The following is a 24,832-nucleotide window of genomic DNA, read 5'->3' as shown; positions in this document are numbered from 1 at the left end:
TTTACCGAAGGTCCGAACTTTGTTGAGCACCTGGAGGTACCAGCTTGGCGTTGCAGGGCTGAGAAGTTCGATCTTGTACGTTCCAGTATTGTTCCACCGCTCCACCATGGAGTACAGGCTTGCCGATTTGACCATTATCACCGCTCTGACACTAACGGGCTGTCTTGATTCTTCAGCTCCCCGGGCTTTTCGCTGTAATCCGAGCGTATCGTACACCAGCCACACCACCGACGCAGTCAGCCACATTTGCATTCACGATGACCCCCACGGGATTCGAGCAGATTGGACGGATCACCCACGCTCCACACGAGCCAAAGGGTCTTCCACTCGTCGGGCAGCAACTCGGCCTTCACCGCCCGTATCGTTGCTGCCTGTGTGCCGCGGTATTTACGTATTGCCATGGTACAGGTACGTGACGTCTCAATTCCGTTAGATTCGTGATTAGCGCTTCTCGTCTCTGTCAGTATGCAACCCGGCATATAAACACAAGCCCGCCCAATGATACAGTGATCCAGCCCCGACCCATTGAGATAATAATAATAAAAATATATGAGAAAGAATCCAACAAGAATGATAGTGCAGAGATGAAGTGGAAAAATGAAGAAGTCTACGATCGCTCACATGACATACTCCAGCTCCGGGAGCGACTGCCCGTCGAGATAGTACGGCGTGTCCAGCGTGGCATCCAAGTCAAACGAGGCCACGGGGAAGGGGTCGAACCCGTGTATCAGGGCCGATTCCACTCCCATTTCTTTGGGGCCTTTGCTGTCGCCCGACACGGCTACTCTTTTCGCCTGGCTCTCACCCGGTGTCGCCGGACTGACGCTGCTCACCGCGTTCTCGTCCGCTATCTCGTGCGTCTCCATCATCCAGTGCTTCAGCACTTCCATCGGCGGGTGGTTGCCTCCGCCCTTGCCGCCGCGTTTCTCGCTGTCTTTGCCGCGCCCGCCTCGCCCTCGCTGGCACGGGTTGAAATGGGTGCGTCGCAGATGCGCCGCCGCGTTGTAGTTGGCTCCGTACTTCTTGCCGTTGCGGCAGGCTTTGCAATTTGCTAGGAACGTCTTGTCCGGTGAGATGTCCACGCACATCCATACTTTGCGCACCGTTGCGTGCACTCGGTCGATGTGTCGTCGCAGCTCGTGTTCACCGTGGAAGCCCTCGGGTTGGTCGTTGCAGAGGTGGCAGTAGGTCTTGGGTCGTGGTGGTCGTTGAATCGAGGCTTTGGGGATTGCCGCCACCTCCTTCGTCGTGCCGTCTGCAGATGAGATACGGACCATCCTGAGTGGATTGGATGAATCGCTCTTCAGGATGATGCTCTCCTGTGACTCCTGCTTCGGTGCGATGGGTCGGGCTGCCTGAGCGATCTGCTCTTGAGCACGCCGAACCGCGCGAGATGGTCCCACATCGATGGAATCGTTGCTTTCGTTGGACGGTGACGGCTTCATGTCCACCGACGTCAGCATGGGGGGACCAGACGGCATCGACCGCCGGATGGACGTGGTTGGCGGTGCAGAGGTGGAAAATGATGCAGGGTAGAAGGGGAAGGAAGAGGTATCTAGGTCAGGGTACATGGCAGCGGAGAAGGGTTCATGATACGAAATACCAGTGGTGGATGTGGGCACCCACTCTGGGGGGATGGAGAAATGGGGATCCAGATCCGCACGTCCATTGGACTCGAACTGAAAGGTGTCGAAGCCGTCGATGATGGTGTCGGCCGTTGCGCTGCGGGTCATCTCCACCGCTTCAGCCGGTGAAGCGTCGGTCAGCGGAGGAGACGGCTGTCCAAGATGTTGCAGGGGGGTCGGTCCAGACGATCCATGTATCGCAAGCCCCATCGTTAGTGCCGAAGAATAGTGTTGCGTGTCGGGTTCCTCCAGGTGTTTCGCATATTCGGAAGGCGAGTATTCGTCGACATGGTCAAGCGCCTGGGGAGTCCGAGTCCGTCCGAAAGATGGTCGCTGGCCCGTGGCTATCCCAGCCGGCGGATGACAGTGAGAGACCGGGATCTGCTGGCTTTGGGAACGGACCATGGTCGTGTGTCGGTAGGTCCCTCCAGTGGATGCACCCTGTCGGGGCATCTCCGGCGAGGACTGGGAGAGGGCGCGCCGGAGCTCGACGCTCACCGGCAAGTCCGGGGTCTGCCAAATGTCAATCCAGGGTTTGGCGGGGGTCAACGAGGAGATCGAGACGGAGAGAGAGAGGGCGGGAGCAAGAGACCAAGGTCACACGTACGGTGGCTCGCCGTTTCGCCTGCGGAAGACCAGAACCAGAAGGAAGCGTCCGCGGGGTAGCATCCTGTCGAGTGCGTTTACCGGGTTTCTCGGAGCCGTCCTGGTCGATGAAGGCGCTGATCCGTCGTCTCCAGAGCCGATTGCGTTCGGATTCCGGAAGGTGGGAGTGCCTGACCAAAAAAGCGTCGCGATACCCGGAGATGGCCCTCGTGAACAGTTCATCATCGGCTTGATTGGAGGTCATGACGGAGATGGGATCACCTCCAGGCTGGCAGTGAACTATCTATCAGTATACAAGGAGACGGGGTGGAAAGTATGCGTGATTCTGGATCGGTTAGCTACAGAAGACGTTCGCGGACCAAGAAGGTGGCGTACGTGGTATGGAATCGCGATCTTATCCGACGTTCAAGAATCGGATCTGCGGCTCGATAGGATAGCACGATAGCACGGGTGGTACGAGGGGGGTGGGGGTGGGGTTTATAGCGGAATCGCGACAAGATCGAAACTAGAATCACGATATCGACGGGGAGACTGGGGAGATTGGGCAGAGAAGAAGCAAAGAACAAAAGTCCCGGGAGAATCAAGGAAGCGAACTCCACCACGATATACGAGAGCAGTTGCGCTGGGACTCGGAAGGACGTGCTATACATTTCCCATTATGGCCGTGGGCCCCTATTCCCAAGGGTCCAGACCCTTCATCACTTCCGTAGGAAACTTCCTTATACGCAGCCGGGTGACGCACCGGATGAAGCGCTGGTTGGTCGACCCCCAGCTGCAGCGATGGGCGGTGACGACGGGGAAACCAGCGAACAAAGTGAGGCAGCGAACCGGATCGCCCCGAAAACCTCCCGGATCCAGGCTGGCGAGAGTCAGGGGGGGGGTTCAACGGGGTCAATGGGGTCAACGGGTCAACCGAGCGCCTACAGCGGGAGCCCGAAAGATGGGACGGGAGTACGACGTCCCCCGGGATCCTCCCTTTAACGCCCAACTTCATCCTGACGCTGCCACGTCGCGCAGAGAATCACTCGGGCCCTGCAGCTGACGCTCATGTGCCTGTAACTGCCCCCCCCTCATGGCGAGTAGGGACAAACCATTCCGATCCTTGGAAACTCGCGGGAGACTCGGGAGCTACCCACGGTTCAGCCTCTCGTGCGACCCCCGATCCGAATATAGGGCATGTTGCCCTCGCCCATTTTCCAGGGGGAGAAAACTCAAGATGGGACGATCGTGGCGCTAGCGAAACGGTGGACCGTCTACCTTTGCGATCACCCTCACCCGTTTCACGAACATGATTCATTTCACCAAGCACTCCGTACCCGCCCTGGGCAACGCTACGGAGTACATGCTCGCTACATGCTCGCTACGTTTCCCGCTACGTTTCAGCGAATCCGATCAACGCGGCCTTCATAGGCAGAGGAGCACGCGGTGGACGGATCGACGCGTTTCGACCCAACGACCGTGATCTCGTCGATCTCCCAACCCGGTTAGGGGCCATACCGTCGAATCACAGTGACTGATATCTGTCGAGTTTGATGTATCTCGCCAATGCAGGATCGTCGGTTTCCTTTTCCATCTTCCGCGGCGTGCTTTAGGGTTTCAACCCGGTCCGTTTCTATTCAAGGGCCCATTCGTCCCGTTGTCACGACTAGGTAGTGACTGGCCACCGCGCAATCTCGTCATTGTACTGTCTTGATCTTGCTCGATGACGATGTTTTTCTACCCACTGCTGACTTAGTATCCGTTGGTTCGATTCATCTCCAGCTACGACTGCCTCGGCGCCGTGCGATGATTCCCGGACTTGGTTTTCGTCTTGGGTAGTGTGCTAATATTAGTCAGGCCAACTACCTGGACAGCAATCCGTGCATTTCTTGAGTCTCAGCTAGATCCAATGTCATGGATGCAACATGCACCGCAACGACTGTGCCATCCATGTTTTGGCTCTCCTTCCGGCACGCTGGGTTCAAGCTCTCTTTGCCATTCAATCATTCTTCATCATGTTTTCATTTTTATTTTGATGGATGAGCGTCACTTCCCATTAGACAGTCCATGCCCGCGACTGGAAGGCTGTTCGAACACAGCCCGAAATGCGTATGTCAGCGTCTTCATCTTGGCCTTTTCATCACGGTGCAGGTGGGCGCATCACGAGTCCGTGCCGCCAATTACCTGTCTGGAGCCGCAGACGCTTCGACCTGCAGCGGGATGCAGAGACATGGCTGAGCCACGGCGTGGGCAGCCAATACGAACGTGCTTATTCGGCTGCCGTTGCTCGTAGTTGACTGGCGACTTATCAAAAAGCACGCTCTCTCTATATCTGCTCCAAGTACGTTTGGGTAGACTCGGTTGAGCCCCCTCGATTCATTACTTGGATTTTGCGATTCGCGATGCTCATATTTTAGATTATAACTCGGGCTTCTGTCTGGCGCTACTTTTTTCCCGCCGTACAGTACTATAATTATGAAGAAGTTGAGAAAGGCAAGTCGGTAATTATCCGTTCGAGAGGTGGCTTCGGGGGGTGGCTTTTGCTTCCTGAGGTTTCCAAAGTTCGCGATAAACGTTTTCCCGACACGTCTCGGGCATTACGGCATCATCCAGATCCCGGAGCAGCCCCTAGGGTATGACATAAATTTGATCTAAATGCGCATCAGCCTGTAATTTTATGGGCTGCACCATAGCTGCAAACATCCCGAACAGACCTCATCCCAAACACTGCCCAGAATCTTCCAGCAGGATATTCACAAAGCTTTACCCGGGTTGAGGGTCGGTCTGACGTCAAGTTACCACGCCTGGGGCCATTTGCTACCGAGCGGGCTGGGGAATCTCTGGAGCTGTGGAGAAATTTAAGAATGGGTCAAGCAGATGGCAAAGAAGCGCATCCCCGTCCCCGTAGTTCTTCAGTTTTCGCCGAAGTATAAAGACTGCCCACGTGATCATCCCCCACGTCATATGGTGGGTTCAGGGCAACAGGAGCTACGCTTTCTTCTCCATGAAATTATTCTCCGTTTTCTCCCCTTTTTCTCCCGTTGAGTCTCCGAGTCTCTAAGAAGCTCCCCCCACAAACATGTCTGACTCTACTCTCTACCTCTACACTTCCCTGACCGCAGGGTCCTCCCACATCGTCACCGCAACCGCTCGTGTGGAGACCATCCTCAAGGCCAACAAGCTCCCCTTCCGTGTCATTGACGTCGCCACCGACGAGGTCGCCCGGAAACTATGGGGCCGTCGTTCCAAAGGAAAGAAACTGCCCGGCCTGGTGAAATACGGAAATATTGTTGGAGTATGCAATACCCCCTCACCGTTATTTCGAGCTACAGTTAACCCCACTACCCCTGCAGGATCTCGAGGAAATTGAAGAATGGAACGAGTTTGGCGAGCTGCGCATGGTCATCAACAGCATCCAGGACATTGATGGCATGCCGGCCACTAGCAACATCGTCGCTCCTCCTCCTCCCGACTCGCAGTCCACGCCGACGCCTAAAGAGCCCGAACCCGGAACCCCTAAACCCTCCACTATCAAAATCCAAAGCCCGCCCGGCGCCAAAACCGAAGAGAAAAAGGACGATAAGGCTGCTATTGCACTGCGTCAGGTCAGCCAGGAAGCTGCATCCAAGGCCAAGGCCAAGACCAAGACCGACAACGAGAAGCCCGAAGAGGAGGCCAAGTCGGAGTTGAAGCAGGAAGAGTCCAACGATGAATTGTCGCCCTCTGCAAGCAGGGGACACCGTGGATCGGTTGCTCCCGAACTTCCTGATACCGCGCCAGACTCGCCCAAGGTCGTAAAGCGTCCACCTCTCATTCCCGAGGTCGCAGCCGTCTCGTCGGCCAACTTCCACGCCGATAATGCGGAGATGCTAGGACTGGTCGAGCATCACCGTGGCTCGATCATCTCGGCCACCGACAAGGAGGAGCAGGACAAAGTTGTGAAGGATATCCGACAGTCCATTACGGGCGAGGACGCGTCTGGTAGCCTCGACGCTCTCCGCAAGGAGGCTGCGGAGAAGGCCAGGGACGGTACCATTGAGGAGGTGGCCACTCCGCTCGAGGAAGATGTCAAAACGGTTGCGACCAAAACCAAGGCCGATACGGAGGAAGATACCAAAGAGGATAAGCAAGAGGCGAAAGATGATATAAAGGAAGATACCAAGGACGATGCCAAGCCCGGGGAGGCGAAGGAGTGAGGGGGTCTCCGGTTACGACATGATGAATTTGTACAAGCACCATGCGCCTTGTTTAGTTGCCGTCGATTCTTGTCCGCAGCAGTACGATACCAAAGTCAATTAACCAATTCTCTTTTTGAATACAGTCGCTAGACTCTCGGTAGAATGCCATTCATAGCTCATCATTACAAACCAATACACCCGTAGAAAGGCCAAAACCCGGCAAAGCAATGTCCAATACGATCACCGGAGCAAAAATAACAGAAACACCCAAACCCCGTTTTTCTATATGCCCGGAAGGGTCTCAGGATCGGCTCTGACGCTTCTGCACCGCTTCGCGCAATTTGGCGATGACATCGGCCGGGTCCGAGGCGCCGAAGATCGCTGAGCCCGCCACAATCACGTTGGCACCCGCGTCGGCCGCCTGGTCGATCGTGCCCAGGCCCAGGCCTCCGTCCACCTCAATGTTCAGGTCCGGATACCGCGCCCGCAGCGCCTGCACCTTGGGCAGCTCCGAGGCCATGAATTTCTGTCCGCCGAATCCGGGGTGCACCGTCATGACGAGAACCATCTATGAAAGCCATTAGCGCATGTTGGGTGGCACTCGTGGGTGGTGGGAGGTGGGAGCTCACGTCCGGCCGCTCGTCCAGCTCCGGGCTGTCGAGAATGTCCCACAGCACGTCCACCGGGGTGTCCGGCTTGATGGCCACGCCGGCCTGCATGCCCTCCTCGTGGATATACTTGATCAATTGACGCGGGCTGGTGCGCGCGGTAGTGGTTTTGTCGGTGGGATCGGTCGCGGCGACGGAGGAGACGGCCGCCTCGTAGTGGAAGCAGTACAGATCGCAACCGGCCTTTTTGAACTCGTTGACCCATTTATGAGGCTACGCAGCTCGATTAGTGATATTCCGGGGAAATCCGAGAGCTCGGAGAGTGTTCAGCCACGCACCTCCATGATCATCATGTGGCAGTCAAAGGTGCCCCGGCCACTGGGCTCGAGGGGCCGGTCGACGCAACCGCGAATCTGGGACACTACGGGACAGCCGATGGTCATGTTGGGCACGAAGTGGCCGTCCATGATATCGACATGGAGCCAATCGGCGCCCTGCTCCATCTTGCGGGAGCAGTCATGGCCGAGGTTGGAGAAGTCGGCGCTGAGGATGGAGGGGGCAATGATGGGGGGCGGCGACATGTTGGAGGGTATTGCGAAACAGTGAAGTTGAGGTATTATGATATGGGGAGAGGGAGAGGAATAGAGGGGGGAGGGGAGTTAATGAGGGGAGGATTAAATTAGAATGAAGCTGTCTATCGTGTTTACATCAGTCCGAGTGGCAACCCAAGGTGGATATCCCGGGTACGCCGTCAGATGCAATTGCGGCCCTTTGTGGCAGGGACATGCGATCTTTTTTTTTCATTTGATTCGGGATTCTGAATGTCTGATCGCAGTGGTGATGAATACGTAGAACCTAATTCCCGTGCACGCGTCGAGCTTGCAAATCGTTGAGCCCCAAAAAAGTCTGACCATGATGCAAACGGTTGATAAGGGCTCCGCCTCTCACGTGGGTCGGTCGCGGTGTCAATCTTCAGCGATCTTCGCAATCTGGACCCTCCTGGCGCTAGCTCTGCAAGCTATCCATCAAGGTGGATTACGCCAGCGTGTCCAGCTCCATTCACGGCTCGGAAATGGTGTCCTGGATGGAGTCGCGACGGAGTGGCCCCTAGCAGACCGGCCCCTACTTGAATTGTCCTGGATTGCCCAAAAAGGTGATTCCGCGGAGGATTGTGATCTCCCTTCATAAAAATCATCAAGTCTGGTGACCTCAGAGCTGCGACAGGGGTCGGGGCTTGGCTGAACCTTACGAGCTAAGGTTATTGGGGGAATCGCCTGGAATTCGCGTCGAAGCTCCGGAATCCTGCCATCTGGGCTCGAGCCGCCAATCACCGACCGTCCTAACATGCCCCCCCTGGCCCCTCCAAGCCTCTATTCATTGCCATTTGCCTGACTCTACGTATCCATGAACTAATGAGCACCAAAGACACCGCTATTCGCTGGTCTGGTCGTCTGGTGACCCCGTTCAGGCACAACGCCAAGGGAGTGGCGGATAAAAAGCTAGATGTCAACATGGAAACACAGCACGCCCAGTACCTTGCTCCGACGATCATGATGACACCACGAGCGTCGACGATCCTCTTACGAACGGTGTCAATAGCCGTCAGAATAACCGCTCTTTCGATTGCCCGATGGGTGGAGCGGGGCATGGACGTCTGTGCACCCACGGCGCACTGTGTTCCGAACTTCCCAATCATCAGCATCGAAGTACCCCAAACCGTCCCAACGTTCTTGTTTCCTTGGCCTTGCGGTCTTCAAACGTGACCTGGTGGCTCTTGAGGCGCTTCGGTTGGGAAGACTGACAACGCCATCGGAGGGGTAAACGGCGAATATATAGCGGGCTATTGTGATACGTATACTCGCAAAATATTGTGTGAGGTTATTTAAAAATTGGTTAATTTTTAGATAAACATTATACTGCAAATTTTGTATTTTATCGAAAAAGATAAAACTAGAGAAAATATAATTTTACTATCCAATGGATAAATAATAAACAGCATTTATTACACTAGCAAATACTTTTTCAGTTATTATCAAACATTATTTACAATTTTCGTTCAAATTTTTATTTTTTTATACTGTCGCGGCGAAATCGGAAAAAGGACTACAGTGCTATTACTAGCCGAGGTCGAGCATGCATACATGAGAACCGATTGCGTCTGATTGCCCTGATCGACCAGGCCGATTTCATGTTTTCTAGAACACGCCTCTTGGTCATGCCCTTGATAAGGACATGGCCATTTGCAAGACCCACGTAGTATCAGATGCAGTGGCTGGCATTTTACCCGAGTCCCTGCAGTAGATCCCGTCTGTCCTAATTTTAGGTGTGCATCGAGGAACGTTCTCGTGCACATGTCGAAAAGTGGTGCCCTTAACAGACAATTAGGGTTTCTGGGAAAGGGTGTTCTGGGGGATTCCGGGGATATGCATTCAGAGTCGAATCATGATCGCTGTCAAGTCACTGAACTTGGAGCCATCTCCGCTCTAAATATCAATAAACATGTCACTCCCTCCAGGGCAATTAACTGGTGGATTTCAATCGTTGGCTTTTCATCGCCGGGTCAAGGGTAAGCGACTTCACATAGCTTGTATACCGTTCACGCTTGACCTACATATGGTAATCGGGGCAAATGTATAGTTCTAATCATAAATTTCGTCGTCGCCTAGTTAGGCTCTTGTACTTAATACAAAGGATTTTCCTACTGAATCTACGTATGGAAGATATTTGCACAGAATCATATAGATATGAGCATTTAATAAATCGAGAATACAGATAAAGACTCTCAGTAGGCACTGCTGGTTCCGCTTTAGGACCCGACCCTTGGCGGTTAAGCCACTGATCTGCTCCTTCACGGACCGATGTGGGTAAAGTGGGCAGCACGATAACCTCTAGCTCTCCCCCCACCCCCCCACCCCTACGACTGCTTGGTTTCCTGCACGAGCCCTTCCTGTGATTGTGACACTCCGACAGCATACGCATCCACTTCAGTCGAGGCAAATTTGCGTGCCGGAACCTTGGTGGCGAATAGAATGTCCAACTCAGCATACGTGCGACCTTTTGTTTCCGGTAGTCTAAGGAACGACCAGGTGAAAGCAAGGAGCGCAGTACAGCCCCAAAAGAACCCGGTTTTCCCTTTCAAATTCCATGCCACGGGTGACATAAACCTTGGCTCCAAAACCATGGAGACGACGTTGATTATCTGATATGCCGTGCGAGCCAGACAGATGGTCAAGGGCCGCAGCCGAACACTGGATGTTTCACTGACGATGGCGTAGGTGATTGGGCCGATAGTCAAGGAGTACACGAACAACCAAATGAAACACAGTGCTGCCTGAGCCCACATGGCACCGTTGGCGTTGGTGCTTGCGTTGATGATTCCAATTAGGAAAAGAAGGGTACAGAGGATAGCCAGACCCCAAACGTAAAGGGTGCGGCGTCCAAGATGTGTGATGAGCCACCAGGACAAAACGGTCCCAACAAAGGCCACACCTGTGCAGCCAACACCCAGTTGGAAAGCACGGCTGGTGTCCATGCCGGCCTGCTCGAAGAAATACGTGGGCGAGTAGGCGAAAGTGCTGCCGGACAAGATCTGGCACACAAAGGTTACACAGCAGATCTCCGTGCGGCGCAGGTCAATGCCTTTGAAGCAGTCCAAATAGCTGGTGCCAGACTCGATTTCCGCCTCAATCTTGCCGGTATGAACCATCATAGCCAGCTGCCCGTTGACCTGTTCCTCGGTCTTGTTGCCTCCGAGCCGACGAATACTGTGCTTGGCGTCTTCCAGTCGGTCCTTGCGCACGAGGTACCAGGGACTTTCTGGTGCCAACCAGCAGACTATTATCAGGGGCGTCGGCCATATCCATTGCAACGCAAATGGGATGCGGTAAGACCACTGACCCGGACGATTGACCAAACCATATAGGACACCGGATGCAATGAGCTGGCCGATGGCCCAGCACATGTTGACATAGATAGTGAGATAGCCTCGCAGGTTTGTGGGGCAGACTTCCGAGGCATAGGCCGGGCCAATAGTCGCAAAGACACCCCATGAGAACCCGCAGAAGACCTCGCCTATGAGCAACACCGTAGCCGTGTTGGAGAAAAACACGATGAAAAGGAAAGCGTTCAGGAATGCGAGGGCCACAATCATCACGACCCGATACCCAAATTTGGACGCAAGGTATCCGTTCATGATGCCACCTGAGCCTCTGTCAGTCTATCTTTCTCTCCTGTTTGAGATGTGGTTGAGAGGGCGCCTACCGAAAATGCATCCCACCGTGCTAGCCATGTTTAGTCCCGTTTGCCAGCGGGCAGGGATCTGCCACCCGAGCTTCTCACCATAATAATACCCGTATTTCTTCTGGAAAGTAGGATAGCCGAAAAAGTTTCCCATTAAAACGACGTCGTATCCTTCCATTACGATGGAAAGCGAAATAATGGCGGACCAAAGCACAGCTTTACGGTTGTCACGGAGGGCCTGCCATAGGGTTTGCGCGTGTTCTTCATCCGTGGCGTGCTTTGCCTCAACAATGGCACCGCAGCCCAAGGTGTCCTCGACATGGTGCGCGGCGGACTTCTCTAGTGCGATCTCGGTCTCCGTAGGACTCGCCATGCCGAACAACGTGCAGATGTCGATTGACTCGTGGGAGATGACCCGTGTTGACAACAGGGGTCGCCGGTCGAAAAGTATGGAACAAGATAGAGGCGAAAGCGGAGAAGGGTTTCTACGTAGCTAGTCGAAAGTCCGCATGTGCGCCGGATGACGGGCCTTTAGATATGGAGTTGTCTTGCCAGCATCGGTTGGCAGACGCGATCATCCACGTGCCATGCTTGAATCTGGATACCATGGAGAAAAACAAGCAGGCGTAAGCATGAGCTTGATGCATTTAGGCTAATGGAGACAGACCAACCAATGTAAACGATGGATCTGGCCAGTAGTGCCAACGATATGCAATCTAGGAATGTCAAACTTGGCGGTCCAAATTTCGCACGTATCACAATCAAGAATTGCCGAAGTTTAAGATAATAAAGGTTCAGGAATTTCCCGGGGCCGCTTTCACTTTTCCGGGGAAGAGTAAATTGGGGACAACAGACGAAGTTTGTGATTCGACGCATCAACGCCACCGAGGCTACTAAATGTCTCTATTCCTTTTATGAAACGGCATATCCCCCCGAAGGCCGCCATCCGACTTTCCCTAGAAAATGGGGCTTGGTGGACCCCCCCAATCGTTCTTCGTCTTTCGCATTCCGAGTGTTCTGATCGGCATTCCGGGCCCGGTTGATGACCTTGGCCGATCGAGCAGAGTGACGAGTGTATTTCCATGGACGCATCTAGCCCTGTACGGCACTGAGCCGTTTGAACCTCCCCCCGCCGGGATGACCATTCCGTTACATGCCCAAACGCGCTTGAGTGAGGGGTTCCGGCGGATGCTTTGCTCCTCCGGGGGTGTGATATTGCACCAAGGCAACCTCGGAAGCCATAACTAGTGTAGAGGAAGGAGTCCACCGCCAAGAAAATGATCCACGCTGTGTCATCAACGCAGTGGCTTGCACTTACCCTTTCAACTTCCATCAATCCGGATCGAGGTCTCAAACTCACCGCTCCATAACTCCGAGTCTTTGTTGAGCAGTCGTAGGAACCAGAACGGCATTCGATCCACGTTGCTCAGCCCCAACCCAGAGTGATGCACAACCCAGTTTGTTTGCCCCTTCGATCCCAGGAAAAGACCGTTCACCGGGCTTCCATGCACGTATTGCCGATATACCTGCACGGGCTGTGTATCCTTGGTTCCCATCCCCCATTCTATCTCGCCAGTACTCGGGTTTGTATCGATGGCGACGGCATGCCAGTCTAGCGCGCCGGCGCCCGACGGGACTAGTGCCTCCACCGTCTGCAGGGCACCGTTGCAGCGAAGCTGGGTCTTGACGTTCTGCGGGCGGTTGGAGATGACGATCTAGGGCGGCTCAATCAGGGCCGTGCCCCCAGGTTATATTGTGGACCGTGGAACTTACAGATCCCTTCTCGATGCCCGTCTCGTCGGCGGATCGTGTAACATCGCAGCTGGCTGTGAATCCCTCGATACTGCAGTCGCCTCGAGGGGAAGTGCCATTGCGACACCCATCCACTCTGATTGTCCACGGGCCCGCGATATTGGTTGCCTTGTTCCACTTCGGCAGCGCAGCGCAGTCGTTCACCGGTGCGAGAGTCACACTGAGCGGCTGTGCCTGCACGCCGATGACGCCGACGAGGGCTAGGAATGCCGAGCCGAGCATGTTCATTCGGATGTGTGTTGGCGTGGAGAGTTCGACCCGCGGCGTCCGGGCGTAGATGAATTTATACTCGGAGACTGACTGCAACCTGCACGGGTTGCCATCTATTTTGACCATGCCAGATTCCAGACCGAGTAATGATTTTCCGGTCATGTTGTCCTGAACAGCCTCATTCACACGGCCCATCGTCGTCGCCCGCCTTGGCTGAGCCCACTTTCGGGGCGCAGCCTGGGGGAAACTACTTATGGTCAAGCACGTCGCAAGGCTGAAAGTAACAGGCCCTCTGTTTGTAGCAATGATCAGCATGGGATTATTTCCAAATTGCAGCTCTCGTTTCATTCTAACTCCGTACTGGCGTCGTCATCAGCAAAATCCAAAACAGACTTTTGGTTCCTTTTGGCCCCCATGCGACGTCGTGTATTGGACCCGCTTCTATTTTTGGTGCCAACACCAGCATGAACGTGGAATGAGACCTCGGTCAGCATTTGTGAAGGAAGTTGAGGCTGAAGCCCTCCCTATTCCAATTCTGGTGAGCATTCTAGGGGACTCGCTATATAAATGGGTTCGAATAAGGAGGTTTTCATCATCAGGCCATAGTCTATCCATGTTCATGAGTTCGTTCTAATATGCATTCTAAGTTTCACGCGCCAGAAGGCCTTCGGCTTCTTGAACATCTTCAGTCGGCCCCTTCTGTGATTTGTCCAATCGCTCAGCCATGGCCAGTCCCTCACGACGACCCTTTTCGGCATTAACCATCCACACCAGGGGGATGGGGAGAACAATCAGCACCGCGATGAAAAAGAAGCCCGAGCGCACCTGGCCTGTCGCATCGATGAGAACACCGACGATAGCGGGACCGATGAATGAACTTCCCTTGTCTGTAGCAGCGTACAGTGCGTAAAAGGCAGCTTCACTTCCGGGTGGAATCAGCTGCCCGAAGAACGAGCGACAGTAAGATGACAACCCGCCCGATACGATGCCATGGACGATGGCGAGCGGGAAGATCTCCCAGGGCTTTTGCAACCCCAAGACACCCCAGTTCTTGATGAATGGGATATATGCAAGCATGCCGTAAAGTGGAATGATCTCGAACAGGACAATGCACACGATGATGGTCTGATTCGACTGCAGGTTGAACCGTCGAGACACATGGGGCCATAGAAACGCGCCCGCCATTCCACTGAGTGTCGCAGTAATACTCAAGGCTCCGACCGCGATTGTGCTCAGTCCCAATTCAGTGCGAGCGAACAGAATGGCCGTGCCGGAGACGGTCGCCATGGCATCCGACAAAAGGAACCAGGCCACCAGGAAAATCAGCACTTCACGGAGCTGAACCGCCACCTTCACCGTCCGCCAGAGGGACTTCCAGGCAAATCCGACGAGCCGCAGCCATGCCCGCCATTTCGGAAGGCCGGGGGTCGAGGACGTGTCAAGGGGGGACCGGGCCGAGAGCGTAACCATCGGCGCGAGACAAAGGTGAAGGCACACCACCAGATTCCGACCAACAGCAGAACAAACCGTGTTGGAAGAGTGTCCGAAACCTTAGAAAGTGACGTTTTCTTGAGTGTGACGAGGAGCAGAATACTCAGGATTTGAACCAATACCGCCGCGCAGTAGCCCAGACCGACGCCCTTGGATGAAATTTGTGTAGACCGCTGAAGCTCCGGCGCTCCACCGCCAGACTCCTTGCCCTTCAGGCCATCCTCGGGAGATCCGGTCTGATGATCTGGATTCGGTATCCCATCCACGCTATCCTCCTCATCCCATGTGTTCCAGTCGGATGCCTCGTCATTTCGATGCAAGTTGGACAGCTCCTCCCCTCCTTGACTTTGGGGGCTTTGGATTGATGCGTCGTTGGCGACAAGGACTGGCAGGAATGAGTTGAGCACGACAAATGAGGATCCGAGACAAGTAATGCCGATAATCGCGAGGATGGAGCCGAGGATAAACACCGGGGGCGCAACGAATACGAATAGCATGCTCGTTGCCGAACCGATGAAGCCGAAAAACAGGAGCAGCGTTTTACGATTATTCCCTGTGTATCGCATCCCCGTCGTTAGTGATCCGGCTCACTTTAGATATCCGACCACTGGGTAGGGTCTGCTCGACGAAGGGAGATCATACCATAGTCTGCCAAGGCGCTGAACGAGATCAACGTCAGCGCCTGGATGAGCACCGCCAGCGAGAAGGTATACATTGCAAAGCTGGCGGTATTGATTTGAAGTCCAAAAAACCTGACCACACATTGGTCACCCCCATTTTGTTTGTCTGGTGCGCCGGGACCCCAGCAAGGCTGATTGGTGTTGGGGATAGTACCGTGCTCACGCGCAAGCTGCTCCAGGGTCAAGGGCAGAAAGGATCCTGGAATTGAATAAGCGACCAGTTTGCAGAGTCGAGCAATTACACCGTCACGAACCTACACCGCAGACGGCGAAAACCTCGGCCGCGATCCCGTAGGAGTACCAGCCGAGAATCTCCCGGCGGCTGGTCGGGGTGGTATCTTCGCCAGCATAGCGAGAGGGCCGCTGGGGAGCTCCCTCGACCTCGAAGGATGGAGACCTGAGAGCGGCGAGGACGGATGAGAGCATGAAGGGAGGGTTGAGAGGAGAATGAGAGAGGCTTCAAGCAACCCATACCTGAAAAACACCGGATGAGGGCGGAAAGGTGGAGAAGGCACGATGAGGCAGGAGTGGAGACGCGATGACGCAGTGAGCGGGATCGACGAGGCACGAAATACACGGCCCCACAACTTTCCAAGTATGAAAATGCGAAATGCGAAATACGAAATGCGAAATATGGAGTATATAAGTCAACGATAGCGAACGGGAGAAAACTGGGACGAGAGCGATTAATCGGAACGGCGTGGGAAAGTCCAAACCGCCGTAGTTGGAAAACAAGCGGGCCCACCGCCTTCCATGCTATTTTATAGGTGGCCGGAGGAAACCAGCTACCCAACAAATATGCATATATGATCGTTGTCATATCCGATATATCCAATATACGGCGACCGGGTCAACTTCAAAGTGACTGGAGATGCCGGAACCGGCGTGCACGGCGGGCGGCATGGGCGTCGGACCGGCGCGGACGCCCCGTGCCGGTCCCGGGTTGAAGCATAACGAGTTCTATATAAACTTATGCCGGCTTCTGATACCCAGGCTCTCTCGCACTACCCAAAATATGGCGTTCGTTCTCCATTATCTTCTGTCATGAAATTACTTTCAGCATCTGTTATATTCATCCACTATCAACTAATATGGACTCAATCATGTCAATAGTTGTGTGTCGCACTCTCCTTCAGTGATCTGCATCAGCACCGCCAGCCGACTGATGATGGACTCCATCGATGATTCACAGGATCGGATCGTTGCTGTAGCGTTTCGATGGTTGTGCTCACTTTCCAGCATCGCCAATAGAACTCCCTTGAGACCCTCCATCAGCTCCACCAGTCTGATCAAACTTCGTCCAAGCAAGGTTCGGATCAGTAGTCGCGTTTCATCTTCGTCAAGTTCGGTTTGACCCAGGATGACTTTGCTTCGAATGCATATAAAGGAAGATGGAGCCTGGTCGAAGGCCAGCATAGCCGAGTCAAAGAAGCCCGGCTGAGTGGATATATCGTATGCCGAGCATAGGGCTTCAAGGAGAGGAAGGCATTGCTCTGAAAGTGCCGGAAGGGTGACGACGGGTGATTGGGGCGTTTTTGTGCAGACTTTGCACTTGATAATGCTTTTCCCTTGTCCACACACGCGATGGATTAGGTCAAGTGCTGTCTCGACATCCACAACGGCGTGGACATTGTGCAGTTCCGACATAATCTGCAGCACCTCGATCGAACAAGCACAAGAAGCATCAGCGCCCATAACTGTTTCTGGATGCTTGAGGGTTGAAGTGAACCTCCCTGGCTTCTTCTTGGATGCGGCGAATGGATGAAGCCTAGCCGATTTTGAATTTTGCAGGCGACTATCGTCACTCACTTTGCTGTGCTACAGAGTGTCTCGTCTTAAACTTACAGCCTCGGGTGGACAGGAGAATATGCAACGAGCTGCCCCCACCGTCCGCCATGAGCAGGATCTTGCTTGGTCCCATGATGGATCGGTGTGAATGAACTGCAACATGCATCTATTCTTGTCAAATGACAATGTCAAACCCAGTGCCCATGGCCCGTGAACAGCGAAGGGGGTTGCACCATGTCGCCTTTGAACCGAGGCATTCGCGGTGCACGGACAGGAGACCAATGGCCTTTCTCGACTGCCCATATACTCAGAAAACCCATTCAGCTGCTCAATGAGTCCCGAGTGGTAGAATCTTCTCCATTGGATCATACTATTCGATATAGGACCCTACCCAACCACGGATTCCCTTACCAGGAATATGCAACTAACAACACAGTCACATACTACCCTAAGGTATTTTAATTTATTTCTCGGGGTACATGATTCAAGAAAGCCCGTGACAAATTTAACAACTCTTTCCTATGGGCCATCAGCTCACGGCCATCTTGACCTTCATCATAATGAGCTGCAGCCGCCGGTCAGTCTCCATTATCATCAACAGTCTGCCTCGCGAGAGTGCTGATGCTAAGTGCTGTTGCATACAAGCACTAATCCGTCGTATCATCATCAAAAGCATTGAGAGGCGGGCTTGCAACATTTGTCGAACGAAACACATTTTCTCTTCCATCGGAACTCGAAATCCCCCCACAAGCAGTGGACAAGCCTCTATGTGAGATTTAAAGCACCCGGTGACGTGATTTTTCTTTGTCCGCTCGTCCTGAACCTCTACAGGAGACAACTTTGCTTGCGTTCCGGCCTTGGTCGCAGTAGCAGCTCCTTCAAGTGATGTGAGGATGCTGTCGATTGTGACAATGATCACCATAAACATATTGGCCTGAGCCTCGGACTGTGAACACACTTTACACTGAAGAATGGCCTCTGCCTGCAACAGCAGCTCTTTCTGGCGGACCAAGGTATTGTCAATACTTGGGATACCGCTTGGGTGACTCTTGATGCCTGATCTGAGGAGCTCGCCTATTGCTTGCTTGTAGCAATTGCAATCAAGGTACAGCGTTCCACCTAATGTGCTCAAAAGGTTGAGAGCCTCTGGTGAGAATTCCTCACTTTCATGGCTTGCCCCAGGCGATTCAAACGCAGGGAAGTTATTGGCTGGGTCAATTAGAAAACTCGTAGGCGGCACCCTGTTGGCGGACCAGGAGTCCGGTAATATATGGACATTAGTATTTGAGCCGTATGACCAAGAGGCGACGCTGGGCTCCGTCACAAATGGCGACCCTAATTGCTCATTTGATACGGAATGCTGGCACGGGTTAAGTTCGCCTTCGAGGCTGGTATGTATCAGAATCTGATCAGAACCCATCGGAGGTGACGGTAAAAATAGATCCGTCGCTTGATATGCGGACGGCCCTGCCTGCCTGAAGCATTTTGCGAAACTATCAAATGTATCCTCCAGCTCCAATTCGTAAGGATTCTCAACGGTGAAATTTCCCGTGCCCCAACTCATACGCGTCGACATCAGTTCCTGGAATGATTCAGATGAAAAGTCGATTTGCAGCCCTGCACAACGGTGATTCAGTATTCATAGATCTATGGTTGGGGAAAGCGACTGGGCATACCGGAAATTTCCTCACCGTTCTTCTCAGATACAGTCGATGATTGGAACGTATCCTCCGCTGTTTTGATCGGAATGCTTCTCATCCGAGGTCGCATTGCAGATGCTGTTGCCTGCCCATGGCGCTTTTTCTTTGCTGACTTTCTCACTTGTATTGTGCGCTCTTGGTGGTCGGTCATCTCCGGGTTTGGACTACCGCCCTGGGCTTCCGGTCCTAGTCGCGGCTCTCTTTTCTTCGCTGGTCGCCCTAGTCGTCGTGATACGCTGTAGATGCAATCGATCTTGTGCTTTTGACAGCGGCGGCAGGACGGTTTCTCGTGACTGCAGCGAATTTTGGCCTGCTGGCAGGCATTACACGTGGAGCGAACCTTGACACTCTTTGGCAGTTTCCCGGCACCGGGTTTGAAAGACTTAGACATGTTCATCATCTTTCTCGAGTAATATATAGAGGCAAAGTTAGGGTTACCCAAGAAGGACGCCAACTAAGTTCAATTATTCTGTTGCAGATAGGGTTGAGTATTTTTGGCTATCCTCCCAAAAGGATAGACTGTTTATCTAACTCCTCTCTCCGTCTCCACCGTCGATACCAGCCATCACACTTGTGAATTATTGCCGTCACCAAAGCCCGCTGTGCTCACTCTTCGCCGCCACCAGTTAGGCCGAAAGTTACATCCGGAGGCCCCTGCATGACAAGTGGATTTGTCCTACGAGACCCAGCATAAATGCCATGCAGGCTACTGAGACTCTTCTCTCACTGGTTACTCTGGAGGTTAATACAGAGTTACGTTTTTCAAAAGACCTTTTAACCACCAAAGGTGGGTTATGTAGTGGTATGGTATTGCGATTTCGTTGGAGCTTCTATTTCAGATACCCATTAAAAATTTTGGAATGCCCAGGTATGTCTCGCTAGATATCTAATCCGTACCCAGGCGCCTGTATTAAAAATAATAGAACGTTTTATCCTGCGCTTGGCTCAGACCCCTATTCCCTTGAAATGATATCCTTGCGCGCAATACAGAAAGCTCTAGGTAAAGGCTACGCATGTTTTGATGCATTCATTTCTGTTCTTCTACGGTTCAACTTCTGGGCCGTGAATCGTGCTACTTAATTTGTTCAGATGTCAATTATCCTTGAAATATTCAATATAATGACACCCAGATAATTCCATGACTAAGGATAGACATCCAGCCCTGGAGTATCGTGAACAGCGATCTCGTAAGGACGAAATAATTGTCAACATTGGGGGACAGCCCCTCGTGCCTTGAGTATCAAATACTACATAGCTTCTTGGTCTGATAATAAAAATAAAATATCGATCTCCGCAAGAGTCCTAGTTAGGACAATGATGAGAGGTGTAATTCTTCCCTGGGAGCCCTCGACTGGTGCTTGGGCAGCCCCGAAGATTGCTTCTGTGCAGTTATCGGGATTCCTCTCATGAAATAGTAGAACTGGTGTCACAAGTCAGAGATCGAAAGGATGTAGTGGTCACACTCGGGAATGGCGAAGGGTCGTCCCCTTTGGAAACATTCCGCCGACCGAAGAAGTAATTCACTGCAACAGGTGGACCCAATGAGGCCGCATGCATGAAAGCTTTGATATCGAACCCAGCTCTAGATTCGATTGTTCTCGGGGGAATGTGTTCAAAGCAATGAGGGAAATTATAGGATGATTGCTGCTCAAAAAGAAGGAAGACGTAACGGTGATGTGAGCCACCTGGAGCTTGTGGCGCAATATATGGCGCAACAAAATCAGACGAATTCTCTGTATCCGGCGCAAGGAGATTAGGTGGATCTCTCAAATTGCAATCGAAGACCAAGTCTGGTTGATACCAATGTAGAACCACATTTTGGATGCCCGTGGTGGGTATCTGCACATCCAGGTCGAGCATGAAAAGTAGGTAACGTATGGGGCAATGGAGCCCATAGCTACTCATCTCTGGAATAATTTTTGTATCTAGAAAAGCACACCTGTATTAAATTGCTTTTTTTTGTAAAATTATTTGCACGTGGGCAAAGTACCTTCCATGTCCAATGTTATCCCAGGCGCGATCCATTCTCTCTGAGGGTATCTGATATGAAGCTGCTGCCCTCTAAGGGGTAAGATTGATGAAGGAGTAGCACTGACTATAAAGAATAGACGTAAAACATATTTGAGATAGATCATGGTGTGATGGGCACTCTGTAACCAACGAATTACTGGAGCTCGCCGAGGATTTATGAGCGGGATATCATCCCCGAATCTAAGTCTGAAATCACTCTTTAAGTGATCTGCGGCGCCATTGCGTAGCGCTTTGATCACTGTGGTGCAAACAAATGGGAGCCCCTGACAAGGCTATGATTATACCCCTGTCCTGGCCTGCGCTCGGCGCCAATTCCAGCCCTTTACATACACAAGCAGTAACAAGGGACTTGTGGCCACCAAAATACCAGATACGGCGCAATATGCCCACTGCACACCAATGATTTCCATTAAGGGGTTGGCTGCCGCTGCGGCACCTGCTCCAAGGGAGCAGCGGACAAGGTTATTGGCGGCCATGGCCGTAGCAGGCGTTGCGTAGTACAAGTCTACAATCAACACGTTCATGACATTGTACGCAGCGGTGATGCAGAAGCTTATTATGAAGATCATCAGAAGAGCAGCCCAAAGTGGAGTTTTATGGGCCATGAGGAACCCGTACAGTACAATGGATGCGGCTGCAAGCATCTATCCAATGTTAAAAGCGCCGAATGATGATAAAGAGACTTCCATAATGCGGGTGTTACTCACAATCATGGGTATCCCAATTTGGAGCCTTGCTCTCTCAATTGGAAATGTGAGTATGTCTTGTTTCACGGTTTGATTTACCAATAGCTTCGCTTGCAAACAAGTTCTTCTGTAGTTCCAGTCAACAAACACACCGTTGGCCGTCGCACTGAGCAATGAGCCTAGCCCCGCTGGTATGAAACAGAGTCCAATCTGTAAAGCGTCGAGGTCGTAGAGAGTCCCGAACTGCACAGGAATACCTGCAGTGACTGCGTAGTAGCTGCCGAAAACCACACCATTGGCCAAAAGAATCAAGCCAATGGGGCGATGAAACAGAAGTTTCAGCGACACCGGAGCATTTAGTATGCCGGGCGATTTAACCAGATCACGAGTTAACGACACCTCAAAATCCAGCTCTGGTCCCTGCTTCGGTTTCTGAAAATAATCTCGAAAATATTTACTCCATCCATAAGGTTGAATTGACCCATTGCCAACAATGGCGCGGCAAGTCTCAGGGAAGAAGAGTAGCAATGGAATAAAGAAGACAGTCGCCAGGATTCCCAGGAACCAAAATATTGACTGCCAGCCCCAATACCGGCTCAAGAGGCCGCCAGCAACGGGACCCAATGATGGGGCGAGAATATTTCCCAATGAGGCCATTCCCATGTATGCGCCTCGCTCGGCAGAGGTGATGACATCGGCCACGACAGCAGAGGCCAATGCAACAGTACCACTACTACCACAACTTTGCACAGCACGGAGAACCAGCAATGTGGGAAACGAATGCTGGAGCGCGAGGGCCACATTTCCGGCAATGTAGATCACGAAACAGCATATGTACGCAGGTCGACGTCCGGCTTTGTCGGCGAGGGAACTCGTGAACGTCGGCGCAATGGCTTGGCATATCTGTCTCGCAATGAGTATAATTCATTCATTCTAGCTGCTGCTCACAAAACATACCATGTACGTGGTAATGGTCAGGTTGATCTGCGACGGGCTGACCCGTAAATCTTTGGCGATAGAATTGAGAGCGGGATAGTAGATATTGGCTGATATAGGAGAAAACGAAGAGATAAGTGCGGCGGCCAAAATGATGAGTCGCTTCTGGCTTGTAGAAAATACGGAGTATGGCGCAGTGGAATGAACCAGCAGGGGGGTAGTCTCCGATGGCTCGCCGTCACTGTGTGCGTCCGTTCGATGCTCTTCTGGAAAGTCACTCATCTTGCCACCCATGGAGTAACGATAGTATTATGCAACCTAACACTGGATAAAATGTAAGCCAGAGAGAGAAGCACAATTAGCTAAATGGTTTTTACAAAAGCAAAAGAGTTCCGAGGTGTGGTTCCATGGCAAAACACCCAAGTTCCTCATACATGATGCCCGAGCTTCGGGGTCCCGTTGCATGCATCCTATTGACCATTCAAAGCTTAGCGACTACCTCCCTGGTGGCTGACATAGGGCCGGTGTAAACATGGGACGGCCGAAAGAGTTTACCTCGGGTGGCTACATTGTATCAGTGAGAATTCACCGAGGTACGAATTGTGGTTCCTTACCCATGTACTCGCGCCAATGAGCCATGATACCCATTATGCGATGGGAAATCATGGCTGCTGGGATCATCTCCGTCTCGATTCCTCTATATCTCACGAATTAGGCCCCTTCTCGTGAAACCACAGCACCAGGAAGGAAGACTGACATGCCCGTGAACACAAAGTTCCCGTAAAAGTCCGCGTTGGGATACAATCGGCGCGAGAGAAAGTACTCATCTGTCGATGCAGCTACCTCAATGGCTTCGGCCAATTTGAATAATGGATTGTGTTCGGTCAGATCCTCCAGGATGGCCCGAATCGGACGAACGCGGGGATCAATACCTTTGTACGACCGATGGCCATATCCAAACAATTTGCGTTTGCCTGATTTAACTTCGCCAAGGAATGCAGGGACATTTTTCGGGTCTCCAATTTCGTGTAGCGCACGCTGAGCAGATTCGGTGGCACCAAAATGGAGGGGACCATGGGCTGCGGCCACCGATGTGATCAGACAGGATATTGGGTCAGTTAGAGAGGAGGCTGTCACTAGTGCCGAAAAGACTGCCAGGGCCATGCCATGATCGGCATTCAACATGGAAAAGCGGCGAAAACAGGACAACCGGACGGGGGCAGGGAGCGCTGTGGTCGAACTATCGAGGCCAGACATGATGAAAAGATTCTCGTAGTAGGTTCTCCCCGTTGCAGGAGGCTGCCAGTCGATACCGAGCCGGTGGCAGCGGACCACAGCGAATACCACGGCATAGCTGGCAACAGTCTGCAGAATTCTCAGGTCGGCTTGGTCCAAGTCTTCCTGGTAAAGGGTCGCGTTGGAAGATGCAGGGAGCGCATCTGGCTCGGAAGCCAAACAAGCCGCGAGGCCCGCTAGAATCAATGACAGCGGCGGCGAAGTTGATCTTTAGCCCGGCAAAGTCAGAAATGGATTGCAGTCTAAAGTCGGTCAGACACATACGGCAGACCTTGAATGACCCTGAACACTTCGTCGGGAACCTCTTGCATATGCATGGCGAGGGCTCTGCTCAGCTCTGTTCGCTGATGCACCGCGGGGTACGTTCCCCATAACAGTAGATGGAACATGTCTTCAAAGTCGGAATCCCAGAGCTGCTCCAAAGTAAAACCTCGGAATATCAAAACCCCGCGCTCATGGTCCCTAGGTTATCTCAGTACACGGTCTTTTCAACGGGCAATGGGGCTCACGAGAAGCTGATGGCGCTTTCAACCACTGCCGTATTTTGGAGCCCCGGGTCATGGACGCGCAGCCCGAGAGATACCTGATCGGCTCGATCGGAACCAGCAGTCGGGGCCTGAATGCGCTGCAGATCGAGAGCACGCACGGCATTGCGACGAATCGGAATCTCGTACTTCTCACCGGTGCGCGAGTCCTGCACAAACAAGGTACCAGTCGACATGGAAATAGGTCCAGAGGGGGCTCGGGGGCGTAATTGAACCGCAAAAACAGTTCTCGTCCGATCATTTAAAAGTGAAGAATCTCAACGGCCTCGAAAATTCACCGTGAAGTATGATCTACTTTGTAACACGAGTGGTATCCAGATATCGTACCGCGAAAGCCTTGAATTATCCACGAGTCAAAGACTCAATCAAAAATGAAGTTCATATTCAACTATCGAATTTCTCGTAACTGTATCATAATCAAT

At 52.7% G+C, this 24,832-nt stretch overlaps 10 protein-coding genes across 10 annotated transcripts; 1 reads left to right on the top strand and 9 right to left on the bottom strand.

Annotated features, from left to right (window-relative positions):
- Positions 1–617: 617 nt before the first annotated feature.
- On the bottom strand, positions 618–2,475 carry N7498_000072 (uncharacterized protein; the record flags this gene model as incomplete). Its single annotated transcript, XM_058447135.1, has 2 exons — positions 618–2,138; positions 2,233–2,475. 2 exons carry the CDS (start codon positions 2,473–2,475, stop codon positions 618–620), a joined length of 1,764 nt encoding a protein of 587 aa, XP_058312546.1.
- A 2,814-nt stretch (positions 2,476–5,289) lies between these two features.
- On the top strand, positions 5,290–6,406 carry N7498_000071 (uncharacterized protein; the record flags this gene model as incomplete). Its single annotated transcript, XM_058447134.1, has 2 exons — positions 5,290–5,505; positions 5,564–6,406. The coding sequence occupies 2 exons, from the start codon at positions 5,290–5,292 to the stop codon at positions 6,404–6,406; spliced, it is 1,059 nt and encodes a 352-aa protein (XP_058312545.1).
- Positions 6,407–6,689: 283 nt separating this feature from the next.
- Positions 6,690–7,577, bottom strand: N7498_000070 (ribulose-phosphate 3-epimerase RPE1; the record flags this gene model as incomplete). Its single annotated transcript, XM_058447133.1, has 3 exons — positions 6,690–6,956; positions 7,018–7,269; positions 7,335–7,577. 3 exons carry the CDS (start codon positions 7,575–7,577, stop codon positions 6,690–6,692), a joined length of 762 nt encoding a protein of 253 aa, XP_058312544.1.
- A 2,333-nt stretch (positions 7,578–9,910) lies between these two features.
- N7498_000069 (uncharacterized protein) lies at positions 9,911–11,608 on the bottom strand (the record flags this gene model as incomplete). Its single annotated transcript, XM_058447132.1, has 2 exons — positions 9,911–11,196; positions 11,257–11,608. 2 exons carry the CDS (start codon positions 11,606–11,608, stop codon positions 9,911–9,913), a joined length of 1,638 nt encoding a protein of 545 aa, XP_058312543.1.
- Positions 11,609–12,557: 949 nt separating this feature from the next.
- On the bottom strand, positions 12,558–13,452 carry N7498_000068 (uncharacterized protein; the record flags this gene model as incomplete). Its single annotated transcript, XM_058447131.1, has 2 exons — positions 12,558–12,950; positions 13,009–13,452. 2 exons carry the CDS (start codon positions 13,450–13,452, stop codon positions 12,558–12,560), a joined length of 837 nt encoding a protein of 278 aa, XP_058312542.1.
- Positions 13,453–13,899: 447 nt separating this feature from the next.
- N7498_000067 (uncharacterized protein) lies at positions 13,900–15,854 on the bottom strand (the record flags this gene model as incomplete). Its single annotated transcript, XM_058447130.1, has 4 exons — positions 13,900–14,807; positions 14,852–15,301; positions 15,391–15,627; positions 15,683–15,854. The coding sequence occupies 4 exons, from the start codon at positions 15,852–15,854 to the stop codon at positions 13,900–13,902; spliced, it is 1,767 nt and encodes a 588-aa protein (XP_058312541.1).
- A 675-nt stretch (positions 15,855–16,529) lies between these two features.
- N7498_000066 (uncharacterized protein) lies at positions 16,530–17,349 on the bottom strand (the record flags this gene model as incomplete). Its single annotated transcript, XM_058447129.1, has 2 exons — positions 16,530–17,236; positions 17,274–17,349. The coding sequence occupies 2 exons, from the start codon at positions 17,347–17,349 to the stop codon at positions 16,530–16,532; spliced, it is 783 nt and encodes a 260-aa protein (XP_058312540.1).
- Positions 17,350–17,745: 396 nt separating this feature from the next.
- N7498_000065 (Zn(II)2Cys6 transcription factor domain-containing protein) lies at positions 17,746–19,307 on the bottom strand (the record flags this gene model as incomplete). The annotated part of the gene is made up of 2 exons (XM_058447128.1): positions 17,746–18,833; positions 18,893–19,307. The coding sequence occupies 2 exons, from the start codon at positions 19,305–19,307 to the stop codon at positions 17,746–17,748; spliced, it is 1,503 nt and encodes a 500-aa protein (XP_058312539.1).
- A 1,013-nt stretch (positions 19,308–20,320) lies between these two features.
- Positions 20,321–21,051, bottom strand: N7498_000064 (YbhB/YbcL family Raf kinase inhibitor-like protein; the record flags this gene model as incomplete). The annotated part of the gene is made up of 2 exons (XM_058447127.1): positions 20,321–20,841; positions 20,907–21,051. 2 exons carry the CDS (start codon positions 21,049–21,051, stop codon positions 20,321–20,323), a joined length of 666 nt encoding a protein of 221 aa, XP_058312538.1.
- A 174-nt stretch (positions 21,052–21,225) lies between these two features.
- N7498_000063 (uncharacterized protein) lies at positions 21,226–24,586 on the bottom strand (the record flags this gene model as incomplete). Its single annotated transcript, XM_058447126.1, has 7 exons — positions 21,226–21,591; positions 21,655–22,536; positions 22,591–22,810; positions 23,159–23,266; positions 23,327–24,073; positions 24,130–24,327; positions 24,375–24,586. The coding sequence occupies 7 exons, from the start codon at positions 24,584–24,586 to the stop codon at positions 21,226–21,228; spliced, it is 2,733 nt and encodes a 910-aa protein (XP_058312537.1).
- Between the last annotated feature and the right edge of the window lie 246 nt (positions 24,587–24,832).

The sequence above is a fragment of the Penicillium cinerascens genome (assembly GCF_028974065.1).
Source record: "Penicillium cinerascens strain IBT 15544 chromosome Unknown contig_16_segment0_segment0, whole genome shotgun sequence".
NCBI classification, from domain to species: domain Eukaryota; kingdom Fungi; phylum Ascomycota; class Eurotiomycetes; order Eurotiales; family Aspergillaceae; genus Penicillium; species Penicillium cinerascens.
Note: the sequence above shows the minus strand (reverse complement) of the source record. Positions and strands in the feature narration are given on the sequence as shown.